General features: G+C 34.7%; 1 protein-coding gene and 1 long non-coding RNA gene across 2 annotated transcripts; one reads left to right on the forward strand and one right to left on the reverse strand.

The window, feature by feature from the left end:
• The first annotated feature begins 66 nt into the window (after nt 1-66).
• On the forward strand, nt 67-8518 carry LOC109082584. Its single transcript, XR_006158601.1, has 3 exons — nt 67-163; nt 5081-5423; nt 8453-8518. It is a non-coding gene; the product is annotated as an uncharacterized LOC109082584 (long non-coding RNA).
• On the reverse strand, nt 3582-12791 carry LOC109079233 (protein phosphatase 1F-like). Its single transcript, XM_042753068.1, has 8 exons — nt 12524-12791; nt 11526-11770; nt 9673-9803; nt 8825-9027; nt 8407-8595; nt 6227-6343; nt 5711-5804; nt 3582-5414 (listed from the first exon to the last, which is right to left on the reverse strand). Exons 2-8 carry the CDS (start codon nt 11699-11701, stop codon nt 5077-5079), a joined length of 1248 nt encoding a protein of 415 aa, XP_042609002.1. The 5' UTR covers nt 11702-11770; nt 12524-12791; the 3' UTR covers nt 3582-5076.
• Nucleotides 12792-13080: the final 289 nt, after the last annotated feature.

Genomic DNA, 13080 nt, shown 5'->3' on the forward strand with positions numbered 1-13080 from the left:
CAGCAGCGGCAGAGAGCGAGAGTGTTGCCGCAGGAAGTAACGGAGCAGATCACGTGGCCAGGGAGCGGAGAGTGGTTACCATAGAGATAGAAGTTACACTTCAATTCTCAAGAGGTTTAAAGATGCGTTCATTTAAGAAGCCAGACGAGGTGATAAATGATGGGTAGGTCCTCTCGGTTTTACAATGGTTGCAGATAATGTTGTAAATCTGCTTAGGAAATTATAAACAGATGTTTGGGAGACCAATTGTAACAGTTTAACAACTTATAATTAAACGGGTGACTGACAGGGTCTTTGTGTACAAACAAGTTACACGATCACTTCTGGTTAATCACTTGATTTGTGATCATGTGTTAATGTTAAATGTACACTGAAAAAAAATGTGTAGGATTTATAAACAGTTCTTAATGTTTTTTTATGTTAATTTTTTTTTGTTAAAAATTTTGTATGATTTATAATGTGTTCAAATTGTTAATGTGTATAGTGATTCTCTTTTGAAACATACTCTAATAATCTTAGTTTTATTTACAACCCACAAAAAAAAAAAATTTTGAAACATACTCCAATAATCTTTGTTTTATTTACAACTTCAAAAAAAAAAAATCTTTTTTTTACAGTGTACCAGAACTGGTATCACCATCTTCTTAAAACGTCAATATTAATGTTAAAACAGCTAGTTTTGTTGGTCTTTTATGATGGTTTCCCAGATGAACTTGATGAAAGATACTCTGAAACCAGCAGATCAGGCTGGTTTGTTTATCATCATCATCATCGCATGTTTCTCATGTATTCAGCAAACCATATAAAGCTGAGAAGCTCAAATATAAAATAAAAAATAATATGGATAAAATGGATAATTTCATGAATATAGGTCTTGTGCTCACAAACTGTAGAAATGGGTCATTATGAGATCATAAATTTGGATATTCTTTGCCCGTGAGTGTTCAGTTTTGCTCTGCAACAATTTTGTTGTAACATGCGTGTAAAAATTTTTACTTTGTGCAGCATATTTGCTTCACGTGTGAATCGTAAATCAGTCAGACAAATCTTCTCATAAGAAGAGTAAGTAAGTGCCTGTGAAAGGAGACCATGGTAAACTAAAGTGCACAGTTGTGTGGTTCACCACACTAGAGACAGCTAAACTAACAGTCAGCTGTGGAAGTCAGTTGTGGAGTAACAATATTGAGGTAATAAATTGATGTGATATGCTGTTTTTTTATGTTATATCAGACTACAGCCCAATGTTTGTCACTGGTTCTAAATCCACAAAAAGTTGCATGAAATGCTTTCCAAAAATTGCAGGAAAATACCAGGATAGCAATCACATTCAGCGTTTATGTTTATCAGAAGCTGACATATAGCATAAACATTACAACATGCGATAACATATAGGTACAAGATTCACTGTAGTCCTATACACTCAGTGTGGAATTTGTATTATTTAACCCAGTATAAAACATTACTTGCACACAACATCAGCAGTTGAGGTAAATAAGCAAAATGAGGTCTGAAAAAAGTCAGCTCACTTAGGTTTATCAGTTAAGTTGCCTGCACAAAGATGATTCTGAAAAGTACATACAGATAAGGCACTTTATCATGTACTGTTTAGAGCTGTTACACATGTGTTCCCATGGTTTGTGTGCTTTTTAGTACAAACAGCAACAATTACAAAATGTCCTGTAAAAAAAACTGCAGGCGAAGAGTGTACAGAAATGCACACCAGCATAAAGTTAACTGATGCATACGTTCATGATCTTTCCTTTCTCCTGGACAAAGACACATTAGCAATTCAGTGCTCAAACCCTTTGAAGATCCAACTTTTAATACTAAGTACAATAAATACATTAAAAGACACAGTCAAGAGCAAAACACATTCTGACTGAACAATGTCATTTGGCACTAGAAATGAAAATTCTGTCATCATTAAAGGGATACTCCACCCCAAAATGAAAATTTTGTCATTAATCACTTACCCCCATGTCATTCCAAACCAGTAAAAGCTTTGTTTGTCTTTGGAGCACAATTTAAGATATTTTGGATGAAAACCAGGAGGCCTGTATTTGTCCCATAGACTGCCAAATAAATAACAGTCTTGTGTCCTCATAGCTTTGTTGGAAATAGACTCAAATAAATAACTCACTGTATGCTGCGTACGCTCTTCTGTATCATCCGTGCCACATGGATGCGCTGTTTCTACGTGTATTTAGCTTTGATTTGAAAGAAAACAGTGCATCCTTGTGGCGCGGATGATGCAGAAGTGTATACGCAGCATACAGTGATGTGGAGAGACACAGAAGAGACTGCTGACAAAGGAATTGTTGAATAAAGTCATTATTTTTGTTTTGTTCACTTACAAAAAGTATTCCAGTCACTTCATATAACCCAGATTGCACATCTGATGCAGATGACTTTCATACCTTTCTTGGACCTTGACACTGTTATTTATTTGGCAGTCTTTGGGACAATCACAGGCCTCCTGGTTTTCATCCAAAATATCTTAAATTGTGTTCCGAAGACAAACAAAGCTTTTACGGGTTTGGAACGACATGGGGGTAAGTGATTAATGACAAAATTGTCATTTTGGGGTGGAGTATCCCTTTAACTGCTAGATATTCTGAAGAATGCTTTTGTCCATACTATGAAAATCAACGGGGTTCCAAAAAACATTTGTTAAATTATCTTCTTTTGTGTTTCACAGAAGAAAGTCATACTGGTTTTGAATAACATGAGGGTGAGTAAAAATGACAGCATTCACATTATGAGCAAAAATAAGGCATTGCGCATTTAAAATGGGGGGAAATAAACAATTAACAACTGTGATGTCACAAAATTCCCATCATTGGCATATCCCATATCCTAATGAGTTATACGAGATCATTGCTGATGATGTGCATAGATTTTTGGCTTTTACAGTCATTGGCCATCACAAAAATTAAGTAATGTAGAATTGATCCCATATCTAAAATGCAAGAGCAATTTGCTATATTTGTCAATCTGGGGGAAATAACACCATATTTATAATATACAGTGGGATCCAAAAGTCTGAGATCACTAGTGAAAATGCTTCTGCATCATGAAGTGCCTTTGTTTTATACTCTTTCCAAAAAATAAATGGATAAATAAATAAAAATAGAAAATAAAATAAAAATAAAATACATTAAATAAAAAATTATATATATTATATATATTTGGGCTCAGTAAGATTTTATTTTTTTAAATAAATTAATATTTGTATTCAGCAGTGGTGTCAAGTGGCTTTAAAGACTTCTACAATGTTTTCAATATGCACCAAATCAGCATATTATAATGATTTATGAAGGATCATGCGACACTGGAGCAATGATGCCAATGGTTTTGCTTAATTTTTGTTTTCTATCAGAGATTAATTTAATTTTTGGATTTTTTGAAATTGGGGAAAGTTTTTTTAAGTTTTCAATATTATTTTTTTTATTGTATTTTTGATCAAATAAATGAAGCATTGTTTAGCATAAGAGACTTTTTAAAAAAAAAACATTAATAAATAAAAAATTATTTTTTTTAATGTCTATTTTGACTGTAAATGTTTTTTTATTTAGGATTTTCAATGGCCTCAGACTTTAAGATGCCACTGTCACAAACATAATAATGTATACTTTAATACATACATTAAAGATATAAATCTTACACTCTTTTATTAAAATATAGAATGCATTGGACTGAACCAAACGAGACATTTTCCCCATACAAACACCAAATCAACATCTCATCGCTCTGTCTTCACCTTCCTCATTCACTATCCATTAGGTTAGCGATATTCTTGGCCTTATCACATTATAGTGACTGTGCTACTATATCAGCTACTCGTCACGAGGCTTTCAAAAATATTGAGCGGCCGTAATGTGAGACAGCTTGCAGCATGCAGGACATGCGGTTTGCAAAGTCTGGCTATGATAATATAACACCAACACGCCAGTATTAACACTGAGATTTGGGAGAAAAGGCACTGTAACAAAACGAATAAGAAATTATATGCATAAATAAAGGTTTACTGTACATTTCGAAAAACTGCTTTGTGAAAAGCTGCAGCCACAGAGAGACGATATTGGCAAAGTCAGGCTCGTAAATACAGTTTTGGCACATGAAAGAGAGTACAGCCATAAATACTTTTTTTATAAAATAAATAACAGTCTTAAAAATACTAACCACCTACAACACTGAATTAGTACACCTGCTGACAGAGCTGAAGGCCTTATAGTCGGGTATTTCATTATTGAAGCTGCTGTGGTCTGAAATGCAATGTAATACTGTAGACTATTCACATCAGTTTCCTATGCACTGTAACAGTCGTATCAAATAGGGAGCGCAACCAACAAAGTACGCTCTGAAAAATATTTGCATTTGCTTTACGCGTATCTCTAAGGTACTACATTTTTTATGAGATATTATAGAGATCAAATTAAAATTCTGTCATCAATTACTCACCCTTTTGTCATTTCAACCTGTATGCATTTCTTTTTCTTTTTTTTCTGTTGGACACAGCAGAAGATATTTTGAAGAGTTTTGGCATTGACTTCCATTGTATTTTTTGTCCATAGAGTGGACGTTGATGGGAACTGGAACGGTTTAGTTACCAATATTTTTCAACAAACAAAATATCTATTATGTTCCACACAAAAAAATAAAACCATACTATTTTGGAATGACACGAGGGTGTGTAAATGATGACAGGATTTTAATTTTTCACGTAACTATCCCTTTGAGCACCAGTAAATGTATATAAGCTGGTAAAAACAAGGCAAATAGTTAAAAAATGGAAACATGTTGTTTAAAAATGAAGGCAAGTTCAAACATAGCAACAAAGAGAGTTAATAAATGACCAGGGATCAGACATTCTTGGAAAAAACAAACGAGGAAACGCCTTTCACCTGCGTTCGAAGCTTTCTTCTGAATGCATGACTGGACTCGTTTTGGATGACTTCAATAATTGCATATTCAACAACTCTTTAAAATATCATTCCAGATGATGAACAGACCATCAGATGGTCTTGGTCCTCTGATTTGCTTCTTTCATGGACAATTTCTTCCTATTAACACCTTTCAGATCCCTGTGGCTGCAGCCGTAGCTCTTCCTGGCTCTGCTCTGGAACTTGTCTCGTAGGTCAAAAGTTGTTGCGGATCTTTGAGGAACACCAAAAGAACTGTGATGTTATCAGTGGATCCAGCAGCTTTAGCATGGGCCACCAGAGTCTGGGCCACATCGTCCCCCGAGCCTCCGGCCTCCCTCAGAGCCTCCAGGACCAGCCCCGGGACGTCCCCAGGCTGGACCACGTCAAAGAAGCCGTCACAAGCAAGCAGAATGTAATCTTCATGTCCATTCAGCTGGATCGAGGAGCTATCAGCTTCGTTAGAGACGTACGGCTTCTGATCAAAATCACCTATTGAGGGTAAGAATAGATTATATAAAATGTATTTTACAAACTTGCACTCTAAACAAAATCACAAATTCACCTGGTTAGAGCTGTGTGATACATACATATATTCACTATTGGATTTAAAACGTTTTGACAATTTGAACTGAAAAATGTACACACATTTCATAATTTCTTAGTATGCACACAAGCATGCATGAACAAAACATGATGAAACTTTCCAGGTTTAAAAGAAAAAAAAAGTGAATACCCAGCCATACTTGTAACTATCTTGTTTTTTGATTTGGTTGTGAGACATTCACCTATTGCTCTGGAAACGGCGTAGGTACCATTTACCCGCCAACAGCCATTGAAAGTGATGCATCCACCCAGATCCTCAATTCTTTTCTTCTCATCCTGCACAGAAACACAAGCACAAACATTCAAGATACTGTCGGGAGCTTTCACAAGAGCAAACCCCTACATTTAGCTAAATTCAGAGAATAATGTTTATTTTGCCTCTCCAGACGTTCAAATTGTTTGCATCCATCACATCATTACTCTATGGCTTAAGTATTTATTTTGCAAATCATGTGCAGAAACGCTGATCTCAAGTCAGTCAGTGCCTTCTCTAAGGACCATTTCTGATGCTTTATGCATTCAGTCGCTGTAGTGTGTATGCGGAAAACACTGCTAATATTGATTCAGCATGTGGTCAGCAGTCGGTTCCTCTGTCTCACATTTCAGCTGCTCACAGAGAACAGACAAGCATCTGATAGGCTCTTATGGTATAACATTTCTGATGTTGATTCAGAGTGATGGCTTGTAGTGTGTCATACTAGGGTCACTGGTTCTCCCTGTTGAACCAGCATAGCTTGAGAGTCACCCAGCCAGGAGACGGTCAGGCGATCAGAGGTCAGTAAGGCCACCACACCAGTGCTGCCGCTGCGCAGACGCTAAGACGACAAAGACAAAAGAATGTTTAGTTTGCCATTCTGTGGTAACTATGAGTGTGCCACATTATTATTATTTTTTTAATAATTATGATTCTCATTACTGTAATACAGTAATTGTAAGCAAATACTACCTTCATTTTCAAAAACTAGGGCTGTCAGTTGATTAATTTAAATCTAATTATGATCTGTCAAATAATTTAGCAAATAAATCAGAAATTAAATATTTATTGGGCTATTATGTTCAAAATTAACTAAACTAAATTAAATAATGAACTTAAAATATTTTAGCATTTGAAATCATTTTTTAATTATAAAAAATATTTAAATAATAAATTTACATTCTAACAATATATTTGTATATAATATATAAATCTTATTTATATTTAAATTTTAAATAGCTTTACATTGTGTCGTTCAAAATGAACTGTAAATTAATTACATAATATCATTTCCATTCAAATTTAAGTAAAACTAATTTAATCAAATAATATTCAAATACATGTCAAATAATTTATTGTGCTTTTATGTTCAAAATTAAAAGCTCTAAATAAAATTATGAATTTAATCAATATAATTTAATAAAATAATTTAGCAGCCTTTTATATTACAAAATAGTCAAAATAATTCACATTTTAACAAAATATTTTGTTAATAATTTCACAATGAATTTTTTTATATATATTTATATTTAAAATACTATACCGCCTTACTAAAATATTCATTCAGCTTGAATTCTGTATCATTTAAGTATAGGTAAAACAAATTCTTGTTTACTTGAACTGATCTTGCCAGTGAAACAGAAAGGGATTACTCATATCCATACCTGTGGAGGACGACAGATGTGCAGCAAGCTTGCACCGTTTTGTTATCATGTATTTAACCACAGGAGGAGCACGGACTATATTTATCTGTATTTATAACCGCATAGGAACACTCAATACACATAACAGCTGCATCTCAAGAAGTAGGAGAGGTGTAAAAAGATTTCTTTCCATAGTGAATTTCCACAAAATGCACCAGCGTGACAAATAAGGGGAAAGACATTATAACTCTTGAAACTGATTGTGCACAGTGTTTCAGAAGCAGATGCACTGAAAAAAAAAACTGTTTAAAGGAAAACAAGTGTACACTTTGAAGAAAGCCATCATAAATGTCAGCTTGCTGTATTTTTAGTTTTTTTTGGTAAAGCATGTTTAAAAGTGGTTTTGTTGTTTCATTTATTTGTTACACATACAAATCTGAGATCACACTGTAAATCTTTTTTTTTTAATTACTTGAAACAAAAAATAAAAAGTTGAAGAATTAAAAAAAATATAAAATCTTAAAAATATGAAAATGTAAGATATATTTAAGATATTCAAGCTCAGGAAGCAAATCTAAGCTATTGAGCATGTTAACGCCTTCTAAAAACTAATTAAAGGGATCATAAAACTGAGAAATCAAAATTTTGAGGTCATTGAACTATAAATACATCCTGTAAGTTTCAGAACTCAAAACTTTCTTGTTAGTTTAAAAACAGCTTATATTGAAGGCCATCTGCCAAAACAACAGGCTGTGGAATGTGCCACTTTATGACGTAATAGTGTGGCTAAACTCCGCCTCAATTCCTGCTTCTACAGTACATCACTGCCTGTTTAGCCCCGCCCTCTGATTCACACATATAGGCTACTGTCAATAACGAGAGAAGCAAATGCAGATCTACACAGAAACCAAATGATAAAGATGGCAATCTTTGCATTGCCTTCCTTCTGATCCCAACATTAGGAAAGAGTGGATGAACTTTATTTTTAATGAAGATCCAGATCACGTCAGTATGTCCTTTTTCACTACGGATTCGTTTACAAACAAGGCACAATTCGACACAGGATTTTCAGAAAGACTGAAACTAAAAGACAATGCATATATTGCATATTGCCTTTGTCTGTTATTACAGATCATTTCAGAATCAGAATCAACTTTATTCACCAAGTGTGTGTTTGTAATGAAAAAAAAAAAGTTAAACTAATTTAAAAAAATGCAAGCATTTTCACTAGTGGTCTCAGACTTTTGGTGGTTGTTCTTACCTCTCTCTTGGCTTTAATCTTGAACATGTCATCTGTTTGCATGAAGGAGCTTTTGAAGGCTGTGGCAGCATCGCTTTTTAGTGCCTCCTGCTGGCTGAGTACAATATGCAGGTGAGTGGCAGCGTATGTGGCAGCATCCACCCCTCCGTGTCCATCAAACACAGCGTAATACTCTCGATCCACTCCATCCTGTAGAAAACAAACAGAAATCAGATTCATTCCTCAGAACCAATTATTCTAAAAATTCCATGCTGAAAACTCATTAAAGACATCATCAAATAAAAATGGACTTGCATTGAAAATGCAATATTTTGCATACTGTATAAAAGGGAAATCTGCATATTCAGAGATGGGTCTGGTTAAATATCTACCCATGCATCCCAACAACAACGCCAGGTTTGAGGTGTGGAAGCCTCACCTGCAGTCCCAGAAGCTGGTTAAATTCTTTCAGGATTATGTGACGATCCTCCATCTTCCTACGAGTGTTTCGAATGGCGTGAAAAGAGCAGCTGTGTGTCCGTGAAGAGGACGACTCGGGACTGGGCAGCTGTTTCTGCCAGGCCAAACACATCTCTCTCAATTTATTAATAAAGAGGCGCTGCAATGGCTCAGACTGCAACACTGCAGAGTCACACAGACACACTTATCATAATGCTACAGTGTTTGAACAGAGCTTCATAGAAACCACACATTCAGACTGAAATAATGTCCCAGCAGAAATAAGTTGACAAACAATGTAAAATATGTAAAAACTTCATGTACTACTTTAGTTTGAACACCAGAGGGCAGCGATATCATTAAATTGTCATTGCAAATTGTTTATATTTATTTAGTATTGTCAGCCTATTAGTCACATATTTGATATAGTAAAGCAATCTTGGAAGGATTTTTAAAATTATATTTCTGTCTTGTTTTCTAAAGAAAACAATGTCAAGACCACAAGAGAAAAAAAAGAGAAATAATTTCTTCAGAATTTGCTATTCAGTTTGGGGCCACCGGCATTATGGAAATGTTTTTTAAAATATTCATTTTTTTATTTTTCAGACAATATGATTTTTTACATTTCTGTATATTTTTATATATTTATTGTTTAGTTATATTTTTCACTTGTTCAACTGTATACATACTGTATGTATGCTGTATAATTTGACTTATTTTTTCCAACTTATTAACTTGTAGTAAAAGGCATCCATTTAAACGTGACAATAACCCTAAATTTAACCCTAAACAGAAAAGAACAAGAACTAAATCAAGTGAATCACTCACAAACAACTTCCTGTTCATCTTCTGGTTGCTGTTCAGGATCTTTGGGGCAGAAGTGAGGTGAAAGGTCATCTTTAAGCAGTTCAGTGACAGCAGCATTGCACATCGCTGCACCCAGCCAGGATGGGGCATTTCTTTAAAATATTAAATAAAAAAAATCATCTTACATGTCAACAGTGTGACAATAAAACATGCATACTCAAATGAACGCACATGACCGTACAAAAGCTGTAAGAGTTTGTAAAATTTTTTTTAAAAGTCTCTTATGCTCACCAAGGCTGCATTTATTTATGCTATTTAAAAGAAGCATTTGGCTGCGTGAGATGTTATCTAACGACATAACAGCAAAATGTCGGAAAAAACTCCCTTGTCCTACTTGACAAGAGCTGCAGTAACGTCATGCACATCTGACCTACATCAAGACACGAAAAGGGTTAAACCTGACAAATCTGCACTGTGCAGAAAGCTGAATTCAGCACAGCTTCCAACAAAGAGGATATGAAGTCTAAATGTCAGGAAGTGGGAATAACAATAGTGATTCCACAGACAGGAAGTCTGCCCTGAGAAATGCGTCAGGGGAGAGAGAGAAAAGGATACAGAAATAGATAAAACAAAAACTCCATTGTAGATTTAAACTTATGCACCAATGCTTTCACTTAACGCTTGGATTGCCACTGATAGTGGATTGAAAAAAAAAAAAAACACACCAAATCTCTTAATCAGCTCATGCATAGTGAAACGTGCTGACCTGGTGCGAATACTGTCAGGAAAACAGATCATGCCAGACAGAGAGCGAGAGAAAGCAAATGGGAGAGAGAGAGAGAGAGAGAGAGGAATGAGAGAACGCTCTTACTCTGGTTAAAGAGGACAGGTGTGTCGCAACATTTTTAAAATCCTGTACATGTTTTTAGAAAATATACAAAGTAAATGGACATGTAAACACAAATATAAAGCTGTATAGCTGAGAAAGAAGAGTACGTCATCCAGCAGGAAACATAAACACAAATCACCCTTCTCTTCCACAAAAACCTTGATTGGGGTTTTCAAACTGGCCAACAGGGGCCCACAAGGGAGTTCATGGGAAAGTTATAGAAAAATAGAGTACAAAAAAACGAAAAATTAAATAAATAATGAAATATATGACCTAACTAAATAAACAAATTAACTGATTAATTGAATACAAAAAAATTACAAATAAAATTATTTTAAACAAGTAAATAAATATGATTAAAATAAATAAATAAATAAATAAATAAAAATGTGGGAACCTCATGTAATCAAAAAATGTAAATCAAAGTAAATAAATAAATTTTTAAAATAAATGATTAAAATTAAATAAACAATTTAAGGAACAAAAAAATAAAAGAACCCCGAGAGACCTTAAAGGGAGTTTTAGCGGTTCTATTGAAAAGTTTAGAGAAAAACAGTTTTAATTTTTTTAAGTAAAAAATAATAAATAATAAAAAATCAGATCCAACTAAAAACATAAATATATTGATTAAAATATTTGTGTAAATTATTAATACACATCTTTAACAAACATTGAAATAAAAAAAGTAAAAAGAAAAAATGTATAAATAATTATAATAGAATAATATTAATAAACAATAATATTTTAATAAAACATAACAGTACAGTAGAATTAAGAATGCATAGAATTTTTCTCTAAATATTATTTTATACACATTTATAATATTAATTTTCACAATATAAATTCGATTTTTATATATTAAAATACATAGCTGTCTTTTCAGTTACAGAATGGGGGTCCCTTACTTGAGGATGGTCATATATGGGGGTCCGTGACACCTGAAAGTTTGAAAACCCCTGACCTACATGATATGCACACAACAAACCTGGCTGAGAGCAGTCGGAGGCCAAGATCCAGACTCTCTCCCTTCACCTCCTGCATAGAGACTCTGCGGCTAAGTGGAGTGACGGGAAGCGGGTCCTCCGTCCCAAGCGGGTTTGGAAAATCCTCCAGAAACCTCTCGAGAAACTTCCCAGCATCGCCTTGCTCCATGCAACTCATTCTGAGTGTGGACTTGGAACCTCTACAAAGGTAGGAAGTTGGGGATGTCCAAAGCAATCACTTATGAATCTACAAATAAAGAAATGAATGAATAAATAAAGAAAATAACACACACAACCACCTTCACCAGAACCTGTCAGTGTTTAATTTGCCTCTATCAGTTTAAAGCAAATATGTTGCTATAGTAACAGTACAGAACAGAATAGAATAGAATATTTAGATATAATAAATTATAGATATATAAACTTTTCGGTTCATACAATAATCCATACAAAATAGAATGTGAGAGTGTTGGCCAATCAGAACATTCGGAGGCGGCCCTTTGTCAACATCAACCAATGACGTGAGTTTGGGGCGGGGCTACCTGTTTGTCCGAACTATGAAACACAGGAAGTTTTGATGATTATTTAAATGTAACGAAAGCGAACATATGCATTGCGATACCACATTTTATCCGTAAAAATGCGACAAGTCATATACTTTTCCGCTTTTTAGACTGCAAACTACAAACAGCAAATATTCTCATACTATCCAGAACGTATCTAGAATACAAAGTACACTAAACCTACATAACTACAGGTTTGCGCAAATTTCGCAAAACTGTACAAACCCAGCAAAACTGAACTTCTTTCTAACCGCAGTCTACTGCAAACAGGAAACTTTGGTTTCATGCATGACTGCAGGATTCATGGTGTAACTCCAGCATGACATCTTACTGTCGCCGTTTGAAAGCAGCACAACCCTGAACTAACAGTAGCAACTCGTTCGTTTAATTAACAACATAAAAGAGAACATAGTCGTGCGTAAACGTGCAGTATATACCTTTAAGGCTGTTTGGCGTTGCTTTATGCGCCGACACTCCCTTTTTTTCCTGATGAGTGCGGATTCGTGCATGAACGCACGCCCTTTCAGTCACTACGCAATCCATCTGCGGAAGTCGCTGTGACAGACAGGAAGTCCAAACATAGCGATATACAAGCGTTGAAGATGAACGTGTGGGACCTGAGACGCGGAAGAGACTTGTCAGAACGGGATGAAGACAATCGGTTCGGTTGTTAGATCGATGTGGCTGTCTGGGCGGTGACAGACCGATCTTATGAATATTAATACATTCCATTTAACTAGCTAACCAACGAGCGTCCAGTCATTCACGTGAGGTAATTAATATTCATAAGCCAAGGTTTTGTTTCTCAACATGAAAATAAACGAGACAAGCAAGGAAACGTTTTCATTTTTTTCATTGTACATACAAATACGCTTTAGATGGACATAGAAAACCATTTTTTATTTTATGCATGACTGATGACTTAATACTACTGTATTTTGTTTAAATGTAAAGTCAAAAACGTTATCCTAACATTTTATTCTTAAACATATTG

Source organism: Cyprinus carpio, chromosome A5, assembly GCF_018340385.1.
Source record: "Cyprinus carpio isolate SPL01 chromosome A5, ASM1834038v1, whole genome shotgun sequence".
NCBI classification, from domain to species: domain Eukaryota; kingdom Metazoa; phylum Chordata; class Actinopteri; order Cypriniformes; family Cyprinidae; genus Cyprinus; species Cyprinus carpio.

Excerpts from the sequence above, each read along its gene's own strand:
- LOC109079233 (XM_042753068.1), bottom strand. The coding sequence starts at position 11,701 with ATGAGTTGCATGGAGCAAGGCGATGCTGGGAAGTTTCTCGAGAGGTTT. Across the intron at positions 9,804-11,525 it reads CTCCGACTGCTCTCAGCCAG|AAATGCCCCATCCTGGCTGG; the intron begins GTTTGTTGTGTG and ends AATATTTTAAAG. Across the intron at positions 6,344-8,406 it reads AGATTAAAGCCAAGAGAGAG|CGTCTGCGCAGCGGCAGCAC; the intron begins GTAAGAACAACC and ends TTGTCGTCTTAG.